Source organism: Stegastes partitus, unplaced genomic scaffold (genome assembly GCF_000690725.1).
Source record: "Stegastes partitus isolate 25-593 unplaced genomic scaffold, Stegastes_partitus-1.0.2 Scaffold17, whole genome shotgun sequence".
In the NCBI taxonomy this organism is placed as follows: Eukaryota; Metazoa; Chordata; class Actinopteri; family Pomacentridae; genus Stegastes; species Stegastes partitus.
Genome location: NW_007577748.1, coordinates 1,517,879 through 1,544,989, shown reverse-complemented (window position 1 = coordinate 1,544,989; position 27,111 = coordinate 1,517,879). Strand labels below are relative to the sequence as shown.

At 39.6% G+C, this 27,111-nt stretch overlaps 3 protein-coding genes across 4 annotated transcripts in view; all 3 read left to right on the top strand.

Moving 5' to 3' along the window:
* Positions 1-763: 763 nt before the first annotated feature.
* snx22 (sorting nexin 22) lies at positions 764-11,154 on the top strand. The gene is made up of 7 exons (XM_008291630.1): positions 764-971; positions 4,153-4,236; positions 7,491-7,595; positions 8,219-8,313; positions 8,773-8,805; positions 9,920-9,987; positions 10,414-11,154. The coding sequence occupies exons 1-7, from the start codon at positions 885-887 to the stop codon at positions 10,530-10,532; spliced, it is 591 nt and encodes a 196-aa protein (XP_008289852.1). The 5' UTR covers positions 764-884; the 3' UTR covers positions 10,533-11,154.
* Positions 11,155-14,146: 2,992 nt separating this feature from the next.
* adpgk (ADP-dependent glucokinase) lies at positions 14,147-22,648 on the top strand. 2 transcript variants are annotated; one of them, XM_008291616.1, is made up of 8 exons: positions 14,147-14,271; positions 16,341-16,584; positions 17,630-17,855; positions 17,964-18,026; positions 19,348-19,468; positions 19,553-19,749; positions 20,228-20,326; positions 20,466-22,648. In XM_008291616.1, the coding sequence occupies exons 2-8, from the start codon at positions 16,358-16,360 to the stop codon at positions 21,024-21,026; spliced, it is 1,494 nt and encodes a 497-aa protein (XP_008289838.1). In that variant the 5' UTR covers positions 14,147-14,271; positions 16,341-16,357; the 3' UTR covers positions 21,027-22,648. The 2 variants fall into 2 exon arrangements, with proteins under 2 accessions (XP_008289838.1, XP_008289830.1); XM_008291608.1 differs by having other exon boundaries at positions 20,463-22,648.
* Positions 22,649-23,484: 836 nt separating this feature from the next.
* Positions 23,485-27,111, top strand: part of ppib (peptidylprolyl isomerase B (cyclophilin B)) — a 29,045-nt gene continuing 25,418 nt past the window's right edge. Inside the window, exons 1-4 of the mRNA XM_008291722.1 lie at positions 23,485-23,693; positions 25,170-25,283; positions 25,507-25,600; positions 26,244-26,428. Of these exons, the coding sequence (XP_008289944.1) occupies positions 23,559-23,693; positions 25,170-25,283; positions 25,507-25,600; positions 26,244-26,428 (528 nt within the window). The 5' untranslated portion in view covers positions 23,485-23,558. The remainder of the gene's footprint in view (positions 23,694-25,169; positions 25,284-25,506; positions 25,601-26,243; positions 26,429-27,111) is intronic.

Here is a 27,111-nt window from a genome sequence, read left to right as displayed (position 1 = left end):
TATTGATGTTTTTGGATGTTGCATGTGTGTCGGAGTGATGCTTCACTTGGGTAAAACATGATTGTCTTTTATAAACTTTTAGCCTTGTAGGACTTTGAGATTAGCCAGCATTCACGTTTTGTTTTGTTTTATTTTTCTTTACCTAAGTTGTCAGAAATGGAAAAAAAAAACTACATTGTCAAGTTCCCCTGACTACCGATTAGGGACGTTAACAAGAGGTTAAATAACAAACACAGTGTGATAGCACCACAAAGTCAGATTTACAACAGCTATTCGTAACTTTCATAAATGAACAGTTAATTGCAGAAGTATATCTTCATCTGAATACATGACCTTGCTGTAGAGAGAGCCAGAGGAAGTTTTAAACAACAGTCACTAGTAGCATTACAGCACAACAAGAAATATGTTGAAGTGTTCAATAATTAACTAAAACTTTGTAATTGTGGTCTACTAGTGTTAAAGACAGAACACGAGACTGTAGATTAGTTGTAAAAATACAAACACAGCAAAAAAAAAGAAAAAGAAACAAAAAGAACAGCACAACATGTGACATGAGCCTGTAAAGGTAAATGCTCACCTGTGTGACCTACGACCCGTAAACGCCACATCTCACAGCCCCAGCCGTGTATTGTGTTGATAAATCACATTTAGTGTTTACAATGTTTATTCTCAAATGTCTGACTGCACCTTTAATGTTGTGGATGGCGGGTGGGTTTGTCCAATTAGTGTGTAGGTGGAGCAGCAGGAAACAGACCGCAGAGACACACGGACGCGCTGGGATTTTTTTTCTCTTTTCAGTTCCCGGACGGAGAAAAAGCCGTGAAGTTGCCTACAAGTAAGTAATCGGCTGGAGGAAGTGAACGTGAGATAGCTGCTGCAGTCCGATGGTGCTGCAGGAAGATTTCGTCATGATCCAAGTGTCGATACCATCGATGGAGAGGGAAGTGGATGAGTCGGGAAAGTCCAGAAAGGTGAGGACGCTGCGGCTCAACGTCCTGTTCAACCTGTTTCTAGTTCGCAGCTCACGTCCGCGTTGTTTGCGTCTTTTGGGCGCTTTGAATGAGCGACACGTTGGTGTCCGGTGAGAGAGCAGGGCTCCAGGTTAGCCCGCTCACCTGTACGGACAGTGGAAGTGAGTTCAGCTCAGGTTTTCTCTTTCTGACCTGCAAAGGTTCCTCAAACCCTGTCAGTACTTTGGAGTCGCCTGAACTTTTCACATTAACAACACTTTGCAGTTGTAGTTTGTTGAGTTCTCTGTCTTAAAGTGTTTTACAGTCGTGGCCAATATCATTTTTCTAACAAGTGAGATATAAAATTGCAGAGCTGAAATGAAAGTCGTTCTGTTGTTGTCACCATTATTATGGTCTGCTGGTCTCACAGACAGCATTGGCTTCTCTCTTGTCCTTCCCTGTCCTGCTCAGTGTGCCATATGTTGAGTCCGTCCTCTGTCTCCTCCTGTCACAATGACATTTGTGATAAATACCATCTTTTGGTAGCATTGGAGTTGAGGTTTAGTGATTGTAAATTCAGACAAATGCCCTATAAGTTGCAACAGCAGGTCAGTCTGTGGTGCAGACCGACCAATCGTAGCTCATCTTAGGGCCAGTTCCTGTTTTCTGCGTCCATGTGTGCAGACCAATGCAGACTTACACTGCATTTTTTTATTTTATTTTTTTTTAAGGATAAACAGCTGGTTACAGACTCAGCTGTAGCACTGTGTTGGTGTGATTTGTCCTGAACACAGTGGGCAGTCATGGCACAGGGTTTCTGGAGAATTTTCCCACCGTGTCTCCATGTTCAAATCAGAGCACCTGTAGTCCAGCACTGACTGCTTCACTTACAACTCTTAATAATGAATTATAAAGGCTTCTCATACAATCTCTCCTTGAAATAGTCATTTCATTTTCCTGGTGCGTATGCGGTTGGCAGACAATCCACAGGTTCACAAACTTTGTACTGTATGTGGACGTCTGCTATGCTGAGCCCTGCAGAGTTGTGTGGATGATAACATTTACATCATGTGTACTCTTGCAGACACATGTGTGGGCCTTCAGCCAGTCCCCTGCCAGTTGGCCAATATTGAGCCAGTAATTGGTTGGTGTAATTAGTATTATTATTATTATTATTATTATTATTGTTGTTGTTGTTGTTATTATGAATAAACATCATGTAATTAACCAATAATCAAAGTACCACTACTGTATTGTCTATACTTTTATAGATGAGTCTGCAAATGTTTCTATTTATAAGAATTTGTAAGCTCATGCTACATTTTGTGTTCAAAATTTAAATTAAGAAACAAGTTATTAAAGAACAAGTATATTTAATTTTTCCTCTGAGATAAAGTGAAGTCCACTGCATGGCATTTTACACGCAGGCGCTCAACTATGCTCACATGTTGAGAAGGTTTCAAATTTAAAAAAGAAAAAAGAAAAGGAAAAAAAACAAACAAAAAAAACAAATAGCAATGTCAGATGGCTGACAGAGAGTAAACCAAAATAAAAGTGGAGCTAATTTCAGCTACATTATATGCTGACTTGGTTCATTTGTAGTAATGTAGCATATTTGGTATGGCAATACCCCAGGCCACAAAAAACAGGTATAAGTTCTTTTTTGTGCCTCCCTCCATCCGAGCTACAAACACTGAGAAGAGGAGGAGGTGGTAATGCACTGTGTTTTTCCTGCTCTACTCTATCATGTACTGTGCTGCACTTTAATCTGTTTACTTGTTTCTTCTGCTTGCTGCTGCTGATTGTTTGCACTGCAATACATCTGATTGAATGAATGACCAAGATTGCTGCTAATGGCCCTGTCTGTCTTATGTTTTGTGTCATTTTTAAATGTTTTTATTGTGTCTTTTACTTTTAAAAACAAACAAACCAACTTTTTCTTTAATTTGTGTTTTTTAATGTTTTTATTGTTTTTTATTAGCTGCTGCATAATAAATCGTCCCTCGGGGACAAATAATAAAATTTGAAGTTTTAAGTTTATTTGAGGAACTTCTGCTGCATATGGAAATATGGTGCAGAAGTATAAATCAACCTAAAATACACTTCTTCCTCTTAAAGTGAAAGTAAGTATTTTGGTATTGTATGTAGGCACAGCTGGGGACATGTAGTTGGTTACATTCAACCACTGGTCTGAACATGAAGGAGCTACTTCAGTGTTGTTGGAGGTCTGATTCATTCAGCAGTGAGCAACATTAAATGAACTCATCTTAGTTAAACCAGCCATCAGATAATATTTCCATCTAAGATGTAGCAATATGAAAGATCGTGAAAGAAGTGAATGTTTTTTTAGAACTGTTTTGCAGTGAAAGTATTTACAGCTTGTACAGCTAAATTATTATACTATTGATACTGAAATGATATTGCACCAGGATGCACATTCTGTTGTGTATAAATGAGTGTGACGCCTGTCTGAGCACACACATTACTTATAGTCAGTGGTCAGATGAAAAAAAAGCTACCTTGTCTCAAATAAATCTTTTATGTGTTTTATAATTTGCGTCATTGTTTTTCCATAAATTGTACTTCCTGTCTAGTGCTTTTCCATTTTATTCCATGATTTATTCCACCATTTTTCCCAGCCTTGTGTTACATGCTTTTTTTCTCAAGTTTCTGAATAAATAACTTTCATCTTAACTAATACTAATTTAAGGTTTTTCCGGAATGTGCTCTGCTTTTAAAGAGAGATTTTTTTCCCCCTTACATGTAAAGACTAATAACTGAAAGGCTCCTGGCTCAGGGGACCAAGTTTGCTGTTAGTTGAGGAAGGTCAAAGTGAATGTGTTATTCACGTTTAAAGCTGTGATGAGAAAGCTGTGCTCATCTCATTTCTTGAGAATGAAAAGTGAAGCTCTGTACCTCCTCCTGCTGGACAAGTGATGCTGTATCATTATACAAACCTCAGTAGAATAACCTTCCAAAACATGGATCTAAAAATCAGTAACAAAATATGAATGAAAACTTGGCTTCCTGAATCACATTGCATTCTTAGTCGAGTATTACCCGAATTATGTTCACCATTTTGAAAAGCATGACACATTACCAGTTAGTGCTACACTCACTAAGTTTTTAAAAAGCTAAATGACTCAGTAAATCTCTCGTTGTGGATAAATCTTCTGTGTCCTGTTCTGTCTTTTGTTTGCAGCTTTTCAGAGTTGAAGTCTTGTTTCATGAGAGGAAACATTATGTGCTCAGAAGAAACAGTGAGTTCCAGACTCTGCACAGAAAAGTAAGTAGTTTTATAACCGCAGTTACTGTGATGATGATGCTGCGTGTGATGTGGAGTTGAATTAACTTTGTGTGTTGTGCCTCTGAGTGAATGATTTTGGAGCCTTTGTTGTACAAGCATGCACCAACTGTCAGTGCAGCCTATTATAGTACAGTCCTGCTCATCTTTCTTTTTGTCACACCTGTCTGGATTATTGCTGGGGACTTTTTCTGAGCTGTGTAGTCTCTGGATATGCTCCCCGGGAGAATTTTGCTCATGCATTTGTCATAGTATGACTTTCATTCAGTGGAACAGCTGTTGCCCACCAGCTCCATGCTCGCATTGGTTACACCAGGGACCAGTTGATCATGTTGAAACCAGCCAGCACAGCAACGACAGAAGAAATCAGAGAAGAACACATTGAAGATGCACAGGAAGAATTGGGTAGCAAGGATAAAGACCTGGGTCCAGGCAGTAGGGAATGATGGGGAAATGGTAGTGTTGCCTTCTTTCTATCGCCGTGGACAATGTGAGATCACTGGACAGTTAGATGGACGAGCTAGTAGCCCTGGAGTGGAAGTGAGGGACTTTTTGGTTTCACAGAGACGTGGCTACAGGGAAATATTCCAGATCACATTGTTTCAATTTATGGCTTTTAGATGTTTAAGGTAGACAGAGATAAATCCAAGACAGGCAAGAAAAGAGGCCATTTCACTGAAGAACCCATATTGTGCTTTTTGGGGGTTTCCCTTTCGTTTTTACGACATGTTAAGTCTGCAAACTTAAAAAGCCCAAAGTCCACAACAAAAGGAGTTATTCTCTCTCACAAAACAAACTGCTCATTACCTGCCTGAAACGCCTCATTTGAAGTTTAGACGCTTTTTTCCGTTACTTGTCTGGAGCACATTTATGTGACGCTTGTTTGCCCCTTTAAACGAAGAATAAGAAGCTGCCCGCTACTGTTTTGTCACCAGAGCAACTTCTGTTAGAGCTACAGTCGTCCTCAAATGTATTCATACCCTCCAATTAAAGAAGGAAAAAAAAAAACAGCTGTCACTGGAATAAGTTGAAATTGCCAAAAGTAATGATAAATTATTTAGGGCAGCTATGGCTCAGGTGGTAGAGTGGTTGTTCTCTGATCATAAGGTTGGTGGTTTGATCCCCCGCCCCTCCACTGTCGAAGTGTCCTTGGGCAAGACACTGAACCTGAAGTTGCTCCCAATGGCAAGCAGCGCCTTGCATGGCAGCTCTGTCGCCATTGGTGTATGAATGTGTGTGTGAATGGGTGAATGAGAAAACACTCAAAGCGCTTTGAGTGCCGCTAAGGTAGAAAAGCGTTATATAAGTGTAATCCATTTAAATAAAAATGTAATGAAAATCATGACATTGCTTTTGAATTGTGATTCATCAGAAATATAAAAAAAACAAAAGGCAAATAAAAAAAAAACAAGCAAGAAAGCAAGCAACATGGGACCCATAAACTAATACTTTTTGAACAAGCCTTTGAGCCAATCACTGCAATCAAGTGTTTTCTGTAACTCTCAGTCAGACTTCTGCACCTGTTGACAGCTATTTGGATTTTGGTCCACTGCTCATCAGCAAAGTGCTCTAATTTGACTGGGACAGTTTTTTCTTTTTTTGAATTATTCTTTTTAACCACAATTTAAAAGCAATGTGTTATTTCACTAAATTATAATTTAGCATTTTTAAAAGTATTATTACTTTTTTCAGTTTCTAGTTTCTAAGGGTATGAATACATTAAAGGACGACTGCACATGTCTGTCAGAAATCTGAATGTTGTTTTTGCTTTTGTCAAGCCACCTGACCAATCAGAGCAGACTGGTGTGTGTATGCATGCGTGCGTGCGTGTGCGTGCGAGCGTGTGAGCGTGCGACTTCATCCACTCTGTACACCGCGGTGGTATCATCATCACCTTCACGGACTTAAATCCTGCAACACTGGACAAGACTCTTCCCTTTTTAACTCAGTTTGCAGGCTGCCCTACCAGAGGAAGCAGGGTGCTGACTGGCTGTGGCCATCCACTTATACAGTTCCTCCTCTTTTTATAAATGTTTTATAAATGTACAACTCCCACAGATGGCAACAACCACTTTTCCTGCAGTGATTAAATGTTTTTTTTCTGGCTAAAATAACAGTTTACATGCAGCAGTAAACTGAAAGTCCCAAACTAAGAAGGTCTCCTGCAACTGCACATGTACAGATGAAGCTAGATGTTTACATACACTGTATAAAAAGACACATAACCTTTTTTATTCTCACTATCTGACGTTAAATCAGACTAAACTTTTCCTGTTTTCGGTCAGTTAGGATTACCGAAATGATTTCTATTTGCTAAATGCCAGAACAATGAGAGACCAATTTTTTTTTTTTTTCAACATACTTTTTTATTACTTTCTTCAAAGTCAGAAGTTTACATACATTTCTTTAGTATTTGGTAGCTTGTCCTTTCAACTGTATGACTTGGGTCAAACGTTTTGGATTTCCTTCCACAAGCTTCTCACAATAGTTTGCTGGACTTTTTGGCCCATTCCTCCTGATAGAACTGGTATAACTGAGTCAGTTTTACAAGCTGCCTTGCTCCACACACCTTTTCAGCTCTGCCCACAAATTTTCTCCAGGATTGAGATCAAGCTTTGTGATGGCCACTCCAAAACACTGACTTTGTTGTCCTGAAGCCTCTTTGTAACTAATTTGACGGTATGCTTCAGGTCATTGTCCATTTGGAAGACCTGTTTGTGCCCAAGCTTTAACTTCCTGGCTGATGTCTTGAGATGTTGATCCAATATTTCCACATAATGTTCTTACCTCATGATGCCATCTGTTTTGTGAAGTGCACCAGTCCCTCCTGCAGCAAAACACCGCCACAACATGATCCTGCCACCCCCGTATTTTACAGTTGGGATGGTGTTCTCGGGCTAATAAAAAATTGTCTCAAAAAAATCTCTCTCTCATTATTCTGGCATTTAGCAAATATAAATAATTTTGGTAATCCTAACTGACCTTAAACAGTAAAAATTTAGTCTGATTTAATGTCAGACAGAGAGAAAAAAAAAGCTATGTGTCTTTTTATACAGTGGATGTAAACTTCTGGTTTCAATTGTATTTGCTGCGATCTGAAACAAATGTTTTCAAAAGATGTGAAAACTCTTCTCACACTTTTGAGTGGCAAAACATCTTTATTCTTCAAAAGCTGGACTTCACCTCATTTGTGAACTTGATTTGAAGATTCTTGTTGTGTTTTGTGATATCTGCAGCTCAGGAAGATCATCCAGACTCCAGATTTCCCAAGCAAAAGAAATCCCCATCTGAGGACCAAACCTCTGGAGCAGAGGAGGCAGGAGCTGGAGGATTACATCCAGGTAACACAACAAACCCAGTCCTCTTCTTTCAACCCAGTGTCCTTGAGCAGAAAGCCTTGGCTGTGCTGAGGCGTCCTTTGGAAAGACAGATTTTCAAGAATTCTCTTTATTTTCAAGGAGGTTATACTGTAAGGCTTTTTTTGTTTGTTTGTTTGTTTGTTTTTTTGACTCACTAAGAAATCAGTGAAGCTGCAGTTACTTTCAAAATGTGAGTTGCAAGTTGACTGTGGCGAGTCTGACCTCTGGTAACTCTAAGGAGCTGCTTTCATGTGAAGAGTTACGGTGTATAACGTTATACACACATTCCTGCCAGTGCACACTATTCCTATAGAGGTTAAAGATCGTATCATATTTACTGTATATGCCTCTTCTCTTATCGTATTGCTGCCTGAGAAAGGGCCATGCTAGTCTGCTTAGGAAAAGTTTGAAAGGAGCGTAACTACATATTTAGGTTCTGCTTAAACGTCAGATTTTCACTCATGTACAGTGTTGAAAATGGGTGTTTTTTTATCTTCATATTCTTTAAAAAAAAAAAAAGAAAAGAAAAGAAAGAAAGAAAGAAAGAAAGAAAGAAAGAAAAAAAAAATACAATTTTATTGTTTGCTTCCTTCTTCGCTGGCCAGGAGATCATCTATCAAAATGAAGATGTGCCACAGGTGCTGCTGGACTTCCTCCATCTGAAACATTTCCACACAGGGAATAAGATCAGCAGCATGGAGTAAGTCCTTCAGTCCAGACTCCTCTGACTGCACCCAGAGATGTTGGACATGTTGCTATATTTAGGGCCTCTAATTTTGGATTGGGGGCAATGCAGCAACATAATAAAACCTCAAACATTTCGCACAGAGCAGCAGCACTGGTTCTAACCTACAATTTAGCTAAAGATCAAGGACAGAGAGCTGTTCAGATTCTTCAATTCTGTTCATGCTGAAATATTTATGTATGAATGTGTATATATACAGTACATGTATATGTTTATATATTGGTAATTGTAAAGACTTGTGTGCAATTTTTTGATTTTTAAAACATTGTACCTTGTTTGAACCAGAGGAAGATCCATTATCATAGAGTAGCTTATGTAATCAGTCTCTAGAGTTATAAACACATGTATTATCTTTGGTTTTTTTGACTGTGCTCTTGCAGGAACTGTCTAACATGCAATGCGCTCTAATTTCAGGTCACTTGATGAATTGGACAGTCAGGATTACAAGTAAGAGCTTCACTAGTTTACCATATTCCTCAGTGTTTCTGTGATGGAGTGTGTGTATTGCACCAGGATGTACCCAAAAACTCTATCATTAGCACATCAGACATTACACTTACATGACTAGACATTACTTTGGATAATGTTTAGCTCCTTTGCAGTTCTACATTCCACCAAACTCAAATTTTTTTTTTTTAAATCCATGTGGGGCATGAACGTACAACAAAATCACTGTAAACAGCAACACACCAGCTTTGCATACAAGCAACAAACAATCATTTTATTTGTCCATTTCATTTGCTTCTGACATTGTCTTATTACATATGCAGCTCAGTTACTTTTTTCTTTTTTCTACATCATGAGTACGACTGAGAAAGTAAGACATTACAGCCACAAAACATCAAAGCATACTGTATGACGTAAAACAACTAAAATGTTGGCAAAACTGTACTATAGAACCGTATTAGAAGAGCTGAAGAACAGACAGCTGCTCCTTAAAGCTCCTAAAAGGTTTGGAGCCACTTCGGGTTGAGGCTGTTAAATGATGCTTATCGAATGATGCAAAGCTGTGCAATGTCGTCAGTGCGTGACACACTTAAGGGCCACTCTACAGCTCAGGGCCATGCAATGACTCCACTACCACCTGAAGAACGGGCTTGTCAGCACTAAACCTCGTCATCATGCCTCCAGCACATCCAAACTACACCAGAATGTGCACTATGGCTGCAACTACCCGTTATTGTCATTGTCAGTTAATCTGTTGTTACGTTTGGTATGAAATGTCAGAAAATTTCCCAAAGCCCCAGGTTTCCTATTCAAATCTTTGTCCACAACCCAAAGATTTTCAGTGTACCCTTATGGTGGAAGTAAGAAACCATAGAATATTCAAATCTAAAAAGCTGGAAAATTTAGACTTTTTTCCTTTTAAAAAAATACTGAAACTAATAAAATTGATTTGTTGGCAATTGTTGCAACTCTGATTGTTGCGTTAGTACAGTTAAACTAATTGAAATATATGTTTCGCACATGTGATGAACGCTAATGTTGGTACACGGTTGATTTTGATGTTGAAGAACTACAGTCTTTGCTTGAGACTGATTTTTTGCTTTGGCTTCCTCAGTTTTCAGTTGCCACATCAGCGAGTGATTGGATTCTTTCAGGATCCTTATCTCTCCAACTGCACATCAGGTAAGAAAGAACAGACTTGTTCAAAGCAGTGTTTGTTGTGTTAGAGTTGAATGTGTTCTGAAATATGTTGACACAGAGAAAACACAAAGAAAAGTCCTTCATTTTGTTGTTTGGTATGGTATTTTAGAGATGAAAAGCCTCAAAAAGCTAAACATACAGTAAATGTTAAATAAGTTAGAACTAACAGTCTCCACTACGATGGGAGAGTTAAAATGCGAGAGGCATTTTAGGTAGTTGCCCTGCTGCCAAAAATACCAAATTAACCCTAGAAGGCTGTTGATGTAACGCTTTTCCTGTCATTTAATTAAAACCGACGATTGTCTGACCAATGAATATCAACCAACCAATCGCCCAGTTGACCAGGACACAATGGCCCTATAGAAATTTTCTTATTCAAGCAGAATAAACCTGAGCTTTGTCTTGCAGGTCTCCCAGATGTTATTGTGGATGGGGTGCTTCAGGGTTTTTACCCCCGGGACGTCCGGGTCAGCTTCACCTCCTCCACGCTCCCTGAGCCAGACTCCACCACTTCTATAGAGGCCTGAACACAGACAGCAGAGTCAAATCCACAAAACCACGAATGAAAAAGCCATCTGCATACAACAAGTTGACGTAAATGAACAGTTTTTGTATGGCTGGTCCCGGTGGGATTGAAACCATCACCTGGTCTTTTTTGAGGCAGTGCTTTACCCATTGTGCAATTTTAGTTTCTCACATTTAGTCAAACAAGTCGTCAGACTCACTCAGTGTGTGTCAGTGTTTTTTAGCCGTGAAGATGTCAAATTGATTTTAATCATGATTACTGACATTACAATGTTGCCAAAGCAAATATGAACCCAGTAAAGTGCTTCCTGAACGTCTGTAATTCATTTTAGTGATACTGTAAATAGTTAGATGTGAATTTGTTTTAAAATAAAGGACTAATGACAATATTTCTACTTGAAGTTTAGGGAAAGGGACTGGTTTGTTTTTTTTGTTGTTTTTTTTTTTTTGGAGGGGGGGGGGGTTGGTCATAGTAACTGACCTATTGAGATGTTTGGGTGGGCCCAAGAAAATGACTAGCTGCATTGAGCATAAAGTGACGTAATGTAATGTTTTGGGCATGTGTGTGCTTTTGTATCATGTTCTTTATGTTGAAAGTGGAATAAAGAATTAAATAGGACTCAATCGGTGGGAACTTTCTATATAAACCTGAGCTATAACATGAAGATCCACATTCCTTCTGTTCGAGAAGCTAAAGGCATGAGCTATAAGGCTTAGCGTGACCTTTTGATTGCTGTGTTTAGATAACTGATCAGGCAGCCAGGTGGTAAAATCATTTCTGTCTACCTTCACAGTTAAGTTACCCCAGTGGATGACCAGACATGATAACCAATCTTACAAGCATTAGAAGTGCTTCATGTGTCTATTAAAGTATTTTTTAACCAATAGGAACAAATGGATTGAGTGTAGTGGCCTATATAATGTGGAGTGCCTCATGTAATGCAATATGTATTTTGACTGGATCCATTTAAAAACAAAAACAGCTGATAGTAAATGATCATAGTATTGCTACACACAATTTGCAGGTTCAGAAGGCATTTTTCCAAGTTTCTCCACTGCAGCCACGCCTTACCACAGCTTGGAGCAAAATAGTCGACAAGTAGCAACAAGTAGATAAGACAGGACATGACTGCATTCTTGTCTTAAGGAGAAAAAAACTGTTAACATAGGCTTGTTTTTAATTGTCATTTGACTGTGATCCTGATTGACCTCTTGTTAATTTTTCTGCTGGACCTGTTCATTCTGAACAGTACAAATCTATCCAAAGCACAAAGTGGGGGGTTTTATAAGGGTGGCCAGACTGAGACCATTAAAACCTGCAGAAGGTCCAGGTAATGCTTAACAAGTAGGCAAGGGCCTGTGTGACAAAAATTCCATTATCTCCACAAGAGTCTGTGTGGACCCCCTCATAGACACCTGTAATTTGTGTTTGTGCAGCAACAATGTTACAAGAGACAATAGCACACATGCTTGGCAGTAGTGTGTATGCACAGAATATGCAGATACAACTTTAAAAAAAATAGCAAAACTAAATCATACACACTTAAATTAATACAAACAGATTTTTTTTCACATATATATAAAAAAAACTGATGCATTTTAATACACACATGGTATGTCTATGCACAATAATACGACATCTTTGTCATAAAATCAGTGTAAACGTGTTCTTGTTGGTCAAAACTATTTGGTTGTATGTGATTACATGGGGGCTTGTTGTGCTGTTAAAATGCATCTGTATGTGAATAATGACTAATGGTATCACACAAAAGGTTCTGCCAGAAAAAAGTAGTTATTGGATATAAGCCCACTTCTAGGAGCGCATGTGTAGATCTCTCACAGGCTTCACCATTAGTTATGTGGGATGGGCAGGCTTTAGGTGGAGACTGTGGCCACCCCTTGGCCCCACCCCTGAATGCACAGGACAGCAGCCATTTTTGCTTCTCATTGCAGAAAAACCACAGGTGTTCAGTATAACATTACCAGTGGCTGTGACCAAATCAGCTGCACCAATATATATATTTGGAAAGGTGTGAGAAAACTTAAGTGAAACAGATTTTTCTCCTAACAGCTAACTTCCAGTCCACCAGCATGAACATGATCCTGAAACTCAGCTCAGCAGAATACAGTCATCCTTAATGTTGTCATTTACAGCTGTGATTGTTCTGTGCAGCCACATTGCCTGCTATGAAAATGATGCAGATATCTTCAATATCTTTACAAGGAAATGAATGACCCCCTTTATGATCTAATCTGTGTTATGGAGTGATGCTATAACCTTTATTTTATTTATTGCTTCTTAAATTGTTCCTCTTATTGACTGTTATTTATCTATTTTAAACAGTCTAATGTGCTCTTGTTGTTATTTGTGTTGTTTTAATCTTGCAACGTTAAGCACTATGGACTAAATGTCTGTATGAAAGGTGCTAGATAAGGCAAACTGGGATGAGACGCCCCCTTAAAAATGATGTATACTTAAAAGAACAAATTTAGAAAGTAATTACATTATAACAGTCTATAACTTTATTACAAAGCTAAGTGTAAAATCTTGAAACTACGCCCCCTGATAGGGAAAGAATCTTATTTCATGAGTCATTTTGATCAGTGCAGACATGTTCCTTATGCATAAGACTGACTCTGTTTTAAAATATGATGGTGCTTTGACTTTAACTGCAACATAAATGTTGGATAACATTTTTTTTAATAGTTTGATTATTGCTAATTGATTTAGAATTGGTGAACATAGGACAAAAAAAAATCTAACTGCAACTTTATTATCGTTGATATTTATTACTGGCAAAAAATAATGTTAGATCAGCAATCACCTGTGATGCTAAGCCCACATTAGTAAGGAATTAAAGGTACATGGGTAGCTGATAGATAGCTAAAATTGCTAAGTTTGCAGTGAGGTAGCCTGGTAAACAGATAATAACATTTTTTTTACTGCTGGTTAACTTTTTCTTATTTTTTTTTAAACTGTAGTAGATGATGGTGTACATAATTTATAACAAATCTAGGCCTCACTGTTCAAAATCAGTGACTTTCTTGAGGAGTTTCTTATCCCATATCAGGGAAACCATCTTCCCTCAAAATTACTACTCTGACACTTACAGAGAAAAAAATGATTATTTTTTATTTAACCTAATGGATAATCCTCAATATGACTCTCATGGTCTCAGTAGAGGAAACTAACGAATCTCAAAACCACTTCTTTCAATATTCCCCCACCAGTAAAATTATTTCAATGCTATTTAAAGATCAACAAGGCGATCATCTTCTAATAAATAAATAAATAAAAAAAAACCTAAAATAAAAACTGACTGTAATCTAGTGGTCAGGAGGCCGATTATAGTCACGGGGCTCTTAAATCAGTTTACGATAAATAAAACTGGAATGAAAAGTAGCTCATTTGATCAGCAATCTACCAACCACTTTGTAGTAATGAGTGACGGTTAACCTCCACCTTAACCATAGAACCCAGAAACCCCGTGGTTCTACGGACAGTCCGTGAATGCAGCATGTAACCTGTGGAGCTGCGCATGCGCGGGGCGGCAGACGGAAGCCCGTGCTGGTGTCGGGCTGCTGCTGTCTTTCCCAATCATTGGTCCTTCAATGACTTGTACCGACTCTTACTTCTTCAGCTAGCTCTCCCTCCGCCGGCGGACTCAATGCTCTCTGTGTGACTCGCCAGCAGACAGGATCCTCTTCCTGACTAACTGACCTGAAGCCTCCACATCACCGGTACGTGCCGCTAACAACTAACTATGAAGCTTTAGCAACTTCGCTCGGAACAGAAGCCGCCGTGGAGCCGAGCAGTGAACTGTACACGGAGTGTTAGGCTGCATAGGCTCGTCTCTAAATTAGATTGCTTGCTAAGCCGGGCTGGCTAAAGCTACTTGCTACTACCAGATTAGCTTCGATAAACTGTAGCCAAAGATATACTTCTCGCGTGCTGGTGTTAGCGTGTTAGCTAACAAATTCAGCGTGTCCACGTTAGCAGTAACTTAACCCCTCTGTGCTGTCCCATAATGTACATGACGGAGCTGCAGCTGAAAGGGCAGTGCACTCAGGACTGTTTGTGGTTATCACAGCACTCCCTGGTGATATTAGGAAACACCCAGATTAAGACGTGAACCTGCACTGATACCCTGGTGTCAATGTCGAGTTTATCAACTGAGTCCAGAAAAACTGAATCAGAGTCTGTAGTGAGATGAACAGAAAGGGGCGTTGATGCATGAAGCTGCAACTCTACAACTGACTCAGTATTACAGTACTGTAATAAATACAAGCTGTCTTCCTTGTTAAAAATGTGTATTATTTATCTTGGGTGACTGTATAAAGTTCTTATTTTCCTCAATTAGTAGCTTGATCTATACAATGAGAGGAGCACAGTTTTACCATAAGTTTGAGGTGAAATCTTATTCATCTGACCAACACTTTAAAACTTATAGATGTTCAGATATTTACTGGATATTCTGTTTGCTGTCACATGAAACAGAAAAGCACAAAGACTTAAACCAGTGAGGCAGGAAAGATGAATTTGTGGCATTTTGGCTTTAAAAAAATACTTGGACAACAATCAACAATGTAGCTGCCAATGAGTTTTCCACTGATCTATTAATACATTTCAACTTTCTTTACTAGTTTTGACTTATTTAATACCATTATCGAGGTTTGAATGAGATATATGGCATGATACTGTATGAGATTTTGCCACACTGCATTTGCTGCAGTCAATATTGAACACATTGAAGTTTTTAATACCACGTGGCATTAGTATAGCGTGAGCCCCTTTTAGACACGCATTCTTTATCTGAACTGACGGGATGTAAACATGCCAGCTTCATGTCTGAGGGAGCACTCTGCTCATGTTTCCCTAAAAGCTGCAACAGCAGTCTAACCTGGTCCGACTCAGAAACATTTCTGGGCAAAAGTCTGAACTACGTTGTGTTACATTATAGATAAAAATAAAACTTTGCTGCAATCAAGACACAGCCTGTGATAGTTGAGATTAATGAGACTAATTAATAATAAATGTTATCCGGGTTTTGACAAAGTATTAAAAGGAGCTGAGGTTTGTTGCTCCCAGCTGTTTGTAGGAGTCTTTCCTCTGAGGTTATTAAAAACTTATAGCATCGGACAGCTACAGGATCCATATGAGCGTCTCCAAAGAGACACGTCGAACAACGGCGGTAATTTCAATAATTATTAACTTCAATAAAAAATGTAACACTCATTGCACTATTGTTACAGGATAAAGGTAAAAAGCTCTCCTTTAGTTAAATATATGGAAAACCTCAGTAAACAAACGGCCTTTCAACAAAGTTTTGTGTTGAGTTTGTGTTTTTCTAAATTTTGACACCAAAAATCCAGTTTTCGTTGTAAATCTGCTCCAAATATCAGTTATTAATCTCCTTGATCACTCATAAAAATAAAAATAAAAAAATCACACTCTGAACACAGAGTGATGCTTTGTAAGCGTCAATGAAATAATAAACGAACGACTAAATCCAAGTCCACTATATGACAAATCTGTGCAATATTATACATTGTTCATCACTTGACGTACTGTTCAATCTCGCATGTTTGGCAAATGTGTGATGGTTATCTCTGAAAGAAGCTGTGAAAACATGGGTGAAAATTAGTGTAACGGTGACCTTTGTGTGAACGACAAGAATAACACTAATATATAAATTCCTTAAGTCATTGGTTTTCAGCTTTTAAAGATGCCAGCAACTACTTGAGTTGATCAGCTTTGATTGCTAATGGATGATATGAGGCAGAGGACTGACTGACTTTCTTTGTTGCAGGAGTGTGTGGGAGCATCATGTGGAGGAAGGCTTCAGTAGCGGTCCTGCTGGCGTTAGCTGTTGGCTATTTCTACCATGGCAGTCCGGATCTGCCGGCGCAGATTCTGCAGTATGTCAGCTTGCCAAACTTCCAGATATCATCTGAGAGTCTGAACAGTCAGGACAGCCTGGAGCAGGTGATCTCCGCTGCCTGGGAGGCTCTGATATCGTTACCAACCCGGCAGTGGAGCAAAGTGGCTGTAGGGTGAGTTACAGAGTTCAACTGTTGCAGAGGTTACTGTAAGAAATAGATGCATGTGTTTATTTTGTCCCATTCCCGTCACCTGATCTAGATATTGCTATATGTGCTCTCCTGTGTATTGTGCACATGTTGAGAGGTTGTAGTCAGCTCTGCTAGTGTGAAGAAACACTGTGATCATGAGTCAGTCCAAGCTCAAATAGTCCAAGAAGGAGGTGCTCGAATGAATTACATGTATGACAGCCTACAGCAGGTTTACAGCTTGTTGCCTGCTGTAGAAGAGTCCAGAGTTTCAGGTGGCAGATAAGGATTGGCTGGAACTCAAAGACGTCCCATTTGAGGGATGGACACACTCTTTCTGCAGAAGGCAGAAGGGAAGTGAAAAACTTCAGTAATGTATCTGAAGTTACACTGAAATGGAAGTATGATCAAATTTTATCTTCCATGATTCAAAAAAAGGTCAAAGTCAAACTTAATGTATCAGAAGATGCAATATTTAAATACATAGAATAGAGCTCAACTTTTCTTTTGAAAATAAAAAAGGAACCTCTTGGTTTGACCCATTATAAGCTGCTAGTGTTTGCTTGTCACTCCATATCACATTTGATTGAATAAGCGTAGGTGTATGTCCTCAAGTTCAACATGAATAAGTCAGAAGTAGCTTAAAATTTGCGTGGAGGAAAACAAGTTGAAGAAGTTAAAAAGTATCTTTGACAGACACCAAATGATAATAGCACATTTATTGCAAAATAAAAGGATAGGGATATTCAATTTTTTTATTTCTTTATTGTGTCTTTAAAACAAGTGTTGACCTTTTAAATAATTTGCTGCACAAAATCCTGACATTCTTCCAGGAGTGAGTTTAATTAATTGACATAGTGACGCCACACTGGTTTGAGCCCAGGATTCTTAACTCACATCTCTGGTGATGGCAGTTTGGTCTGAACATTGATAAATTATTCATGCTCAGGTCTGTTTTTAGTTGATGCCAGAATAATTGATAATGAAGTTATGAAACAACTCCTACCCTGAATGTTTCTCCTTTTTTCAGGGTGAATGCCTGTGTTGATGTGGTTGTCTCTGGAGTCGGCCTGCTGCAGGCTCTGGCTGTGGATCCTGGGACCGGCCTGGACCACGAAGTGTTGCACTCCAAAGAGGACTTGAAGGAAGCCTTCATCCATTACATGGGGCGTGGAGCAGCTGCCGAGCGCTTCTTCAGCGACAAGGAGGCCTTTCAGAGGATTGCACGTGCAGCAGCAGAGTACCCTGGTGCAAAGGCAAGGCTGTTACACTCTTTGGATTTCCACAGAGAACAAGCTCTTGTTGTTTTATTCAGCTTTTAAATGATATTTCTTGTAATAAACTTTACTTTTGTCTTCTTATAGCTGTATGTGGGAGGAAACGCTGCTCTCATTGGTCAGAAGCTTGCCACCTACTCTGAACTGATGGTATACTGTCTATATTTCTGTCCTAACTCTTACACAACATTTCTAGAGGATGCATTTATACAACATAAATATGTGTTTTGGCAGCCCTCAAAGTGCAGTATCACAGTGTAATTCAGACTTCTGATCATTAAAAATAATGATATCTTATAAGCTTCTGAACCCCAAAACACACTGGTGAGTTTGAAAGTCACTATTTAACAGAGAAAGAATCTGTTGTTTAAAAAAAAAAAACAAGAGAGAATTGACAAATTTGAACTTCCCAACGATTTTTATCTGTGTCGTACCATTTGGTCTGAAATTGTACCTAAAATTTAGCTTAAAATCTGAATTTTCATCACAGTCACTTTATTCTAAATGTCTAATGTAAAAATTTGCCAGAAGTCAACTGGTTGCTCTCAGCAGATTATGTAGAAAGCTAATTCTGTGCTCCTCTGCGCAAACAAGAAGCCATGGGTGACTCAACTGCAACCAAAAGTCCATCCATCCATCCATTATCTATACACCGCTTAGTCCTCATTAGGGGCTGGAGTCTATCCCAGCTGAATCAGGGTGAGGCAGGGGACACCCTGGACAGGTCACCAGTCTATCACAGGGCTACACTTAGAGACAGACAACCAAGCACACTCACGTTAACAGCTACGGACAAGAATCACCAATTAACCTCAGCATGTTGTTGGACTGTGGGAGGAAGCCGGAGAACCCGGAGAGAACCCACGCTGCAGGGGGAAAACATGCAGAAAGATCCCGGGTGTCTTCACCGGGATGCGAACCGATGCTAACCACTGAGCTACCTTGCCGCCCCACAACCAAAAGTCATGTGACAAACATACAGAGAGTTTTCAGGTAAACTGCACTGAACTGCAGGCTGTGTTTACACAGAGCAAATATGAGACAAGGAAAGCAAATAAAATGTAAGCAGTAAAGTATGTATAGTATGTAGAGTCACTGTTGTTTGTATCACCTGCAGCCAGAAAGAAATCCAACCCTTGTTTTTTAAAATTATAATTGTGTCATACAGCACAAAAGACATTTTTGAGTTCTCTCTGCTTCTAGTCATGGTTGTACTGTTTCTACAGGGGTGCAGGACTTTATATTGCAGTGAAAAATGAGTCCACCTTGGGTAAAATAGTGACAGGGGACACCTGTCTGGTTGGGGTTCAGATGATTAAAGCACATTTTTTGTCATAAATCCAGTGTTACTCTGCCAGAAATGTAATTGCACTGCATGAAAGACAAACTGCAGAGCATCATTTGAAGACAAATGTACCAGTATCAGGATGGAGTGTTGGTGATTGAGTGTAAATCTGTTTTTGTACCACAGGTTTTGTTATGTGGGCCAGTTGGTCCGAAACTTCATGAGATGCTGGATGAGCAGATAGTTGTTCCCCCAGAATCTCTGCAGGAAACGGATGAATTTCACCTCATCCTGGAGTATAAAGCAGGTAAAAAGAAGAAGAAGCTGCAACTTGGCTATTATAAGATTTCTTCCAAAACATCAGTCATTTGATCCTCTTCTCTGTCTCCAGGTGAACAGTGGGGTTCAACTCAGGCACCTCAAGCCAACCGCTTCATCTTCTCCCACGATGTGTCTAACGGGGAGATGAGCTCACTGGAGACTTTTGTTGCGAGTCTAGAGGAGTTCCAGCCGGAGCTGGTCGTCCTGTCGGGGCTTCACATGATGGAGGGTCAGGGCAGAGAGCTGTGGGAGGAGAGGCTCAAAGAGGTCGGTGGACTAAAGTGGTCCTGAATGCTCTCTCCAAGTGTTGGTAGTAAACAGTGCAACAATGTATGTTTACTAAATCACAAATATTGTCTCCTTTTTTTAAAGTCTGTTGATGGGTAGTAAAGTGAGAACAAGTGGAACAGGCATCCATTTAAAAATATGCTTTGTAAGATGGTTGGCCATAATGCAGAATGTACTGTGTGCACTTCTGTGCAAAACATGCAAAAACTCAGGTGTTCTTTTTAATATCTGTCTAGTTTTATATTTACAAACTTTAGACTTCTTGATTACATCCTATATAATGCTCCATGACGTGGAAGTTTAATGGTATAAATAAAAGCTAAAACATAGGTTATATGGATTATTCATCACCAGACATGTTTTATTATTGTTACTCACTATATACAGTGTGGTCACAGGCCAACGACTCAATTTATATGGGTTATATAATTTTAGAGTACTTGTTTCCCATTTGCAGGCGGTGTTAGCCATATCTGACATTCGTAAAGACATTCCCATCCACCTGGAGCTGGCAAGCATGACCGACAAAGACTACATGAACAGCATCATGCAGGAGGTATATGTGGAAATCAGTAGTGTCAGAGAGGCTTGATGAAGTCTTTCACAGACAAAAGATTGACATGCTCAAATTCCACAGATCCCTAAGGTGTTCTGTATATTTAATTAAAGTCTTTTTTTCTGTTTCCTGTTAGCAGTTTATGCCTATTGTCAGCTCCATTGGGCTGAATGAGCAGGAGCTGCTCTTCCTCTCTCAGGCCGGAGAGGGGCCTCATGCAGAGCTGACCTCCTGGAAAGGCATCCCAGACGTGGATCGGGTGAGCGACATCCTTCTCTGGATCCTGGAGCAGCACGGCCGCAGCGACCCATCGTCAGAGGCGGATCTCACTCGCATTCACTTCCACACACTGGCCTACCACATCCTGGCTACAGTGGATGGATACTGGGGCAACCAGGCAGCTGCAGTGATGGCTGGAGCACGGGTGGCCAGCAGTCAGGCTTGTGGCCTCCAGGTGGTCGACATTAGCAAAGTGGAGCTCAAAGCCCCGCTGGAGTTTTACAGTTCTCACACTGAGCCACGGGAGCAGCTATCCCTGAACCCAACAGAGCCTGTTACTGTGTGGCGTCGTGGAAACGTAACCTTCCACTTCACACCAGTACTGGTCTGCAAACGGCCGCTTCGGACAGTAGGACTGGGAGATGCCATCTCAGCAGAAGGACTAGTGTACTCAGAGCTAAAGACCCAGCAACCCTTCTGAAGTTTGCTTCCATCGGACACTCCGTTTTTCTGGAAATTGTAGATGGGAAGAGCTGAAAAGACCTCAGTCTCACCTGCAGTTGTGACAGTTGGGCGGGAGTCATGGTTTCTGGTCCAGATCATCCTCCCTGTCCTGGTCAGGTTCTGTATCTTCCTTCTCAAAGCTCCACTGAGTTTAAGAACATGATTGACGGTGACAGTTTTAACTCCTGCCTGATGACTTCTCCAGCCTTCTCCGGTCTCCTCTGGTGTTCCTTCTTTATGCTCCAGCAGTCACAGAAACTAAGACGGAACTTTACAGAGCTGGATCTGACCGAGCTGCGCGGTGGCTGGACTCTATGCACTGGGCACAGCTCAAAGCCATCCTCACAAACTCCAAAGAGTTTTGTTGGCTCAGCTAATTTACTTTGACCTGCATATCTTCAGTATGCTGTGCCTTGGAAATATACACAAAAAGTTATTATTAAGTAGTTTATTCATATTTGAGAGCCAAACAAACATAAAATGAAGCCTCACATCAGTTACCTTCTGACACACATACAGTAGAAACTGGAATGTGATGAGCATCTTACTAAATGGTAGAATCTAGGTGGTAATCTTGATGTCTTTGTTTCTTTCCACTTTTGATGTATTCACGTTAAATCATAACTAGAACACTTGAAAGATCATCCTATTATGGTCATCAGATATTTCTCAGTGTCTGACTTATTTACATGTTATCTAGATATACTTGACATTTTTCTTATTTGTCCAGAGACGTTGAAAATACTAGACTGTGATAACTTTTTTGTTTTCTCAGTTTGTGACCGAAAAACTCCCACTATAAAGATGTTTGAAGTTTGTAAACTCCATAGCAGCGTTCTTATTTTTTAACAGAATATAAAAATGTTACACTTATAAATGGCAAATTTAAATATGGTTTTGAAGCAGGTCCTCCTTTATGCAGTAAAGCTCAGTTTACAATCAAACGCCAGCTAATAAACATGAAGATTCTGTTATCAATAAAGGAAGTTAAAGGTGAGTTAAATTGTCAAATGGGTTGTAGGTGTTGTCAGGGTTACTATAGTTGTATAACTGTTTCATTTATACAACCTCTTCTTAGCTTCAGTTCAACCTGTCTTAAAAGATATCATCATGAAATGTGATTGGCTGGAAAATCTTAGAAGCTGTATTGCATAACAAACTGTAAGAAAAGCTCCCTGATTAGAACTCTAGTATGTAAGTAAATAATGCTTCTTCCTTGGTTGTTTGCTGTTGTTATCTGTGAACTTATTTGACGCACCTGCATCGTGTTAGACGTACAGTATGTAACTGTCAGAACGTGTTTGTATACCTCAAATGGCCGCTCAAGGCATGCAATAATAATGGAGTCTTAATGCAAACACAACAAAAAGACTTTTTGTTTAGCAGAATTGATTCTTTGCACTAGTCCAAGTGGCAGGTGTGCCTTTAGAGGTGAATGTAACCTTAACTTGGGACCCCCTTCTGTTTTTTAGCAAGTACAATCTGTTAGCCTTAATCATTTCACAGTTTTTGTCTCATGTTTTTAACATTTGTAACTGTTGGAAAGTTCCATTTACTTGTAGCCTGTCATTAAAACGTGTGTGGAGGATGTGTATGGTTCGATTGTGGTGCTACATTTATTTTGCATATTTGTCTCTCTGGAAAGAGCTGAGTGTTAAATTGAATAATTAGAAGACAGAATATTAAACTGAGAATTATTTAAAATGGATTTATTATGTGCTCCAAAAAATAGTAAGGTTTGCCATTTTCTGACAGTTTACGTGCGTACAATGTAATTAGAACATACTCAGTAGAATAACTTTAAAATAATCCCACTTCATATAGCAAGTGGTAATGGGAAAGAAAATAGTTTTGGGCAATCTGCATTTGTTTGCTGCTACTTCGATTCAGATGTTGTTTCAAGGGTTCAGCAAGACAGCTTAGGTTTAGGCTTAGCTTAGTGGATCAGAAGGAGAGTATTTAATGTATTGTCTAATAACAAATAGCTTTGAGTCTCCTGACTTCAGGCATTTTTCTAATAATTGCCTCCTGTGTAGTTTTCAGTACAGCATATTTCTAAACATAATTTTTTGTATGTATTCAGATGTACAGCATTCTCATGTCTTTAAGATGCTTTAATTTGATTCAACCACTATGATGAAATTCAAACATGACTGTCGGTGTTCAAGGCTTGCTGTGAGACTTTTAACTAGAACAACAGATGTTCTAATAATTGCTTCCCAGGCTGTCTGTGAACAGGATCCGTCCTTGTGTTTTGCATCGCTCAGGGATGCTGGATGTCTCTCAAAACGGTGTAACGCGTCTTCATCTGATTGGTCGAAACGTTCCGGGACGTGAACCAATCAGAGCGCCGTGCGTCTAGAAGCCCCGCCCCTGTGTGGTGTTGGCGGCGCAGCCCGGAGCGGCGGCCGCTGCAGTCTCCACCCCGGATACCGCACGCCATCCGCCGGCTCATATAAAGGTAGCACGACTTACAGGCCGTCTTCGGGCTGTTCATTTGTTCTTGTTGATGGTGAGACTGTGCGAGAGAAGGATGAAGTTCCTTGTGGCTGTTACAATCATTGTGGGATCCCTGATTTTTCTCGCTTTCCCAAATGGCTCATCCGCTGACGAGAAGAAGAAAGGCCCCAAAGTGACGGCGAAGGTGGGTGTTAGCTGGTTAGCTAGCTCGCTAGTGGATCATGCAAGAAAAAAAAATCAAAGCTCTTCCTCACTGCTGAGCGTTAATACGGGTAGCGGCAGCTTGTAAAAGCCACGTCACATGCAACTTGGCCTTCATTTTTCTGCAGAAGCCTGCGGACTCAATAAGCTAACGTGAGTTAGCTAGCGGCTAATGTCAGATAGTGTAGCTAACGTTGGTCGACAACATTTATTACCTTATGCGTGCCATCACGTCTGAAGCAAACGGACTTTTCTCCCAGCTAAGTTAATATCCGTGCATCTAGCTGTCATGGTGCTCGGGCCTGAACCTCAGATGTATTCATTTTTTACATCGCTGCATTTGAACTTCCGTTAGCATTGCAGGATTAAAGAGTCGATAAGCTCTGATGTGTGTAACTTAGTCCGGTAAGCTGCAGCTCAGTGAGGCCCAGATGTTTAGTCTGGCCTTGTTGTGTCTGTTTGTCCACGTACACAGTTACAGGAAGCTCTGCACTGGGCCGCAGCTAGCACATGAGGGCACGACTGACTGAGGAACACCGGACTCTTCCTCAGAAATGTAGCCTTTGTTCATGACTCATTAGAACTGTCGTGCATAAAACTTCATTTTTAAACACTTCATGTTAAACTTGTTCCTGTAATTTTTTTCGTACTTATACATCTCAAATAGAGAGACTCAAACACGTCTTCTGTGCAGACAATGCTTAAAGTCATTTAGAAAAAAACTAAAGTGGAGTAGCCAAAACCTGGAATCAACATGTATAACATTTCAAAGTGAAAATGTCATGGTAACCCTACATACTGTAGATATTTTATCACCTGTGTCTTTCATTTGTTTCCATCTCAGCTCTGTGTGAACCGGCCTTCAGTTCAGATTTTATTTATTTATTTATTTATTTATTTTTGTTGTTAATCGCATGACTGTTGGCCACAGCTGAGCGGACTTCATGATTGCATTAGAAATACAGAATGTTTTTGCTTTTTGCACAATCTGGTTAGAACAAACAGCTGATTTAGTCATTTTTAAATTAGACCTGAAGAATAAAGTGAGTTTAATGGTGGAATGATAGACACGTTTTGAAAAGATCAAAATCTGAGGATTCTTTTAATTTTTGCTGTGTCTGGGTTCTATAAATGGTGTACTTTTAAGGCAACATGCCTTTTCAAACCTACTGCTGGGTTTTTAAATGGCTAAACCATAAAGTATCATATAGGATTGGCTGCAGGCAAGCTGTCCAGCAAGGAAGACCTGATTGCAGTTGTTGAGTAAACTATATGGAGCATTGAAAATTTAGACTGAGACTGAGAAATGAGCAATAGTTAAAACGGTGGGAAGATTAAACTTTGTGTTGGCAAAATTCTGCCAACCCATCCATTTTGACCTAGAATATCGGTAAAAATGTGCCTCATCGTGAGAAACATTGGTGTGTGAAAAATCTTTGTAACCTGTCTTCTTTTGTAGGTGTTCTTCGACATTAGAATTGGAGATGAGGATGTTGGACGGATTGTCATCGGAGTGTTCGGCAAAACTGTTCCCAAAACAGTTGACAACTTTGTGGCGCTGGCAACAGGAGAGGTGAGTAATGCTGAGCCTCTTTGTCTGTTTGTCTTACAGTTTGTGGATACTGTGTTTGGATTAGGACTCACAGGCTAATCATGTTTTTGTTTATTTATTTATTTTACACTGTAACAGAAGCCTGGACATTCAGTCATGTGGTCTAAAATGTCAAATACTGGCAGCTTGATATAATTTTTGGTGCTTTGTTTATGATGTTACTTTGTTTGTTCTGATCAAACAGAAAGGATTTGGATATAAGGGCAGCAAATTCCACAGAGTCATCAAGCAGTTCATGATCCAGGGTGGAGACTTTACCAGAGGAGATGGTACTGGAGGTATGCTGTCTCCTGAAACCTACAAATTTCCATTTATGTCTTCTGCTTTGTGCATATTTCTCTGCAGGAATGAATTTGCTTATGACTGTATTATATAAATCCTGTCTTCAACATGAAATTACTTGGATAGTTTATCCTTTGATGAAAACAGGTTTAACTGGGCATTGTCTTTAAGTGTCCTTTGAGTATCTTGAAAAGTGCTATATTATTATTATTATTATTATTATTGTTGTTATTATTATTGTTATTATAGTGTCGAGGAAATGTTGGTGTCTACTACTTAACTTTATTTTCCTTGTCAGTACAACTAACAAATTAAAGATTCCCTCAATTGTTTTAAGCATTTCTGAACCAAGGACAGAGAGAATCTGTTTTTCATTGGAGCTATTTCAACTAAGTGTGACCATACCAGTTGAGGACATTTGACATCTGGCAGATGTTCAGAGAGACTTGCTGTGTGGTTAAGTGTTCATGAATAATAAGATGTCATCAGATAAAGTGAAGATAAACGTTGGACAGCAGTTTTGTCATGCAAACTATGTGCAAGGGTCACAACAGGGACAAACTGCACCAGCTGACAAACATGAACTTCTGTCTTGTGAAGATTTAAATCTAAAGTTCTCTTCGCATTCTCTTTGTGAAGGCAAGAGCATCTATGGAGACCGTTTCCCCGATGAGAACTTCAAGCTGAAGCACTACGGCCCTGGCTGGCTCAGCATGGCCAATGCTGGCAAAGACACCAACGGCTCCCAGTTCTTCATCACCACAGTTATGACTTCGTGGCTGGACGGCAGACATGTCGTCTTCGGAAAAATTCTGGAGGGCATGGTGAGTCTCATGTGACTGGGTCATGTTCATAGTTCAGCCCTTTATCACAAATTTGCCTTAAGACACTTCACATCTGAAGTATGCATTCAGCTGCTGTCCAAAAACTGATGTGTTCTATTTAGTCTCATAAACTGAGATGCTGCTACTGAAATAGACTTCAGTTTCCTGCTCTCCATCCTCCTCAGGCTCACTATAAATAGAGATAAAACCAAGAAAGAAGGGTAACATATTTTCGAACGCAGACTCCTTTAATTCTTGTGTTGTCATGGCGGCACACGGTGACATATTGACGCCTCACATTAATAAAATGATCTGAACTGTTTAAGTCATAGCGCGATGATGTCCACTTGTAATTTCTATACAACACAGCAACTGTGATCAGACTAGAACACACTGGAAAACCAGCAGTTTGACCATTGATGGAAAATACTTGTACTTAATTGAAATTTTTTGATTATCTTGGGTACAGGTTTGAGACTTTATACTGGACCACATTATAATACTTTACCTCTTACTTGATTACAGTTTGACTGCTAAAGTTACTGCTTAGTTTTTAGAATAAAATTGTACAAAACAAAATTGGTTTTTAACGATACAATTCATTTTTACAGATTAAATGATACATAAAATATATAAAAACGCTATATAAACTGCCTCCAGTGTGACCATGGGGAAAAAAATAT